The 3729-nt window shown below is 37.1% G+C and overlaps 1 protein-coding gene across 1 annotated transcript in view; it reads right to left on the reverse strand.

Annotated features, from left to right (window-relative positions):
• Nucleotides 1-3729, reverse strand: part of LOC107693366 (solute carrier family 2, facilitated glucose transporter member 3-like) — a 22190-nt gene that overhangs the window by 14997 nt on the left and 3464 nt on the right. The window contains exons 3-4 of the mRNA XM_016492716.1: nt 2306-2404; nt 1889-2049 (exon numbers count right to left, since the gene is read on the reverse strand). Coding sequence (XP_016348202.1) covers nt 1889-2049; nt 2306-2404 — 260 coding nt within the window. The remainder of the gene's footprint in view (nt 1-1888; nt 2050-2305; nt 2405-3729) is intronic.

Raw genomic sequence — 3729 nt, forward strand, 5'->3', positions numbered from 1 at the left:
GTTTTCAAATTTGCTATAAAATTCAGTTTAGTTTTTATTAGTTTCACATTTTTATTTAGTTTTTATATAGTTCAGTTTCAGTTTTAGTTTCAATTTTAATTAAAGTTTAGCAGAATTAACCGATCACTTCCAGAGCGCAGGCCAAAGAAAGACGTAGGCATAATTTTAACTTAGTGCGGCAAACATATAGTGACACAAAATTAACGAATGCTGAGATTGATTAGATAGGAGAAGTATACAAATATACGCCACAGAAAGCAGGCATGCCCTTTTTACTAAATTAATCTACACAAGTCGCGCTTAATGTCATATCCAATGATGTGTGTTGAGATATTTAGTATGAAAATAAATGTAGCCCGATTTGATTATGTCTTTCCTTATTTAATCATGATATTGTAACTGTGGTGTCTTCCTCACTTTTCCGTTAACAGCCGTGCATCAATCAAAACTGGGACTAATGAAATTCAATAACGGCAATCGCATTTAACAGTAAAGGCTTATATTTGAATGTTCTTTTCATTTATAAAGAATTATAAGCGTGTATGTGATTTAGCCAATGCACATTTGCTCAAAAGCCTGGCAGAGTGATTACAAGGAATGCCTAATGTTGGTTTGATTGCTTGTGTTACATGAGAAAATAAATAATCTTGCTTACCTGATGTAATAGATTTAATGCGAGTGCGGTTCGGGTCGCGACTCGCGGTCTTTGTCAAACGGTTCTGGTCTGGTACAGAATTAAATTAATGCTGCTGTCAGATAATGGGTCGTGTGTTCTGTTAAATACTGCTGGTGCACGTTTACCAAACAGGACCCGTGCAGGCTTTAACCTGCTTTGCGCCTCGATAACCCCATGTGCGTGATGCGCCATTACAGGTAGGCTATTTCCCTAAACCTCCATGCAGCTCGTATATTTTTCCGCCAAGGTGTGAGAATGTAATGAATATGAAAACGATTATTTATTTTTGATAATTATTTTATTTCAGTTAGTTTTTCAATACCTGTTTTTAGTTTCGTTTCGTTTTTCAAATATTTTGACATTTTTATTTTATTTTAGTTTACGGAATTGTTTTTTTCATCAATCGTTTCATGTCAGCTCCCAGGCACCGTAGTAGCCTATGTGTATACAGTTAGTTACTGTTTATTGTGTTACGAAATCTTTGTGCTTTAAAAACTAAAGACAAAAATATTAAACATATTTTTCTTCTTGATTATTGCTGACAAAATCAAAAACCAACCAAAACCAGGGAGAGCGGCAGAGAAGGCCACAGAAACAGAACAATGGCCACTGAGCACACATGAATGCTTGCTTTGAATGAGGTTTTTCTGACAGTGTGGACATTGTTCAAGCAGAGAGGAAGACAGAGGTCAACTTTTCTACTCTGAGTGCCCTCATTATAGTAAACTGCTTTTATTATTAATGAAGCATTTACTGTCCAGTTAAAGCAGCATTGTGAGTAACTCTGGCATAAGCTGATGTATAATCTGGCTGAGGTTTCCCAGCACAACAACATAAATGAAAAATGATTACATTAAACTTCTCTGTTCATCTTTATTATATTTATTCCACTTTACTGATGCATAAATTACATGGAAGACAGGTTCAAACCCACAATGTAAGCATTAGCTCCATGGTGCAATGTACTAGAAAAAATGCATTAAGCACTAGGCCATGGCTCTGACCTCAATGTGTCTTCTTTACCAATAAATGTAAACCTAAGTATATGAGTAATGACATGGAAGAAATCACAAGCTTAGGATTTCTTTCTTTTCATTTAAAATGCAAAAGCCTCTGAGCACAGGACTTCCACAAATGATATGTCAGGTTCTTGCCAAGTCCAAACTGGTCAATATTTGCCAAATTACACATGATGAATTAATTTCCACTCACCTTCCAAATTTGTTGGCTACGACACCGACACTGAATGATCCCACCATTCCACCCACGCTAAAGATGGCCACGGCAAAACTCCACACAATGGTGCACACACCCGGCTTGATGGGCTCCCCGTAACGCTCCATCCATGTGGCATTAAAGAACGCCCGCAGTTTCTAAGCGGTTAAAATGTTTTCATTGAAGATGGCCACTGCATAATTCCTATATTCCCATTTGTGTATGTGTGTGTATTTTATTTAAGTTTTGATGAATCATTTTAATTAAGTGCTAAATAAATATGTTTTGGTCAATTTAATGCATTCTTGCTTTAAATCTTAAAAAAAAAAAAAAATTAACTCCAAAGGTTTGAATGTGTAGTATGTGTGTTTGAACTTTTGATTGGTACTACACAACACATACACATCTACTAACCTGTTCCGGGGCATTGATGACTCCTGTGTTGTAGCCAAACTGCAGGGAGCCAATTACAGCTGTCGATAAAGAAAACAGGAGGTAGCATGTCACCTGCTTCTGTAAAACAAGAGAGAAAAGGTTCAAGGTTGGTTAGTTGTCATTGTCATTTTATTTTGCACTTTTTATTTTCATTGTCACACTTTGATCATAAAAATGAAACATACACACAGACTTTAAAAGAGAGTTCTGAGATTAAATTAGCCTATTCATTTATAAAAACACTTATTTATATTCGAAATTGTCTATATTTATAAAACATTTAAAAAACATAGACGCCATGTTAATCATACTTTTTCTTGGGTTGTGTGACAAACAGACAGCCCGGGAAAGATTTCAATTAAATAAGAAACACTAATTCAGCAGTAAACAGAGGATATGAGAAAAATGGCAGCAAGAAAGAGAAGAACAGATCCAGTAGTCACACTGCACTCTGCTTTGATGTAGTAAATGTAAACACAACAGCAGCTAACAACATATTATATTATTAAAGGGCTCATCTTAATCATCACAAATCAGCCATGTCCTAAAACGGCCCTGCCTCCAGCTGTAAGACAACACTGCGACTACAGATTCCAGGTTTCTAGGGCAACAGGACACAGCAGTGCTGACACTGTGAATTGTGAAGGGCTGTGTGATGCTGAGATGGTCAGACATTCGACACAGGTGACCTTAAAGATATTACTGAACTATATCAAAACAAAAGGAGTGTATAGTCTTTGCCATAAACTGTATAAATACAGTAGTATTTCTAGGACATGGATGCATCTGTGTAGGTCGATGCAGTGTTGCAAGGCATTTCTTGCACAACACATTTGGCTTATCTAAGCAAAACCAACTGGATGTAACTATCTGAAAGAAATGTAGATCAAAAGCATCATTTCCTTTTAATCTGATCCTATTATTCATATTACTCGCTCTCCCTCTCTACCGCAACCATACAAATGACTCAGTGAAATAAGTTTAGAAACAAACGTCATCTGACAAATGCATTCTGAGTCGAACACTCGGAATTAAAGAGTTGCAAGACAACCTGGACAGAAAAGTCCTAACATGTGTAGACAGCTATGAATGAAAACATCTAATCTGCTCACAAGATTGATCTAATCTGCTGATGTTGTGAGGGTTAAGATAGAAAAAAACGTACAATACAAACAACTTCACCACCCACTCTGCCTCTCTCTCCTTGTCTCTCCCAAACATTTACATCCCAATAGGTCTTAATATCCTTTCCCTTTCATGGGAACTTCGAACTGCATACTCTAGGGTTCGCTATGGGGAACGCCTCGTCATGACCCGTGTCTGAAGCATGCATTGAAAAAACACCAACTCGTTGGCCGGCGACAGCCATGACGTCACTACCGGTGCGACTATAGTATAAATAG

The sequence above is a fragment of the Sinocyclocheilus anshuiensis genome, unplaced genomic scaffold, assembly GCF_001515605.1.
Source record: "Sinocyclocheilus anshuiensis isolate Anshui unplaced genomic scaffold, SAMN03320099.WGS_v1.1 scaffold566, whole genome shotgun sequence".
NCBI classification, from domain to species: domain Eukaryota; kingdom Metazoa; phylum Chordata; class Actinopteri; order Cypriniformes; family Cyprinidae; genus Sinocyclocheilus; species Sinocyclocheilus anshuiensis.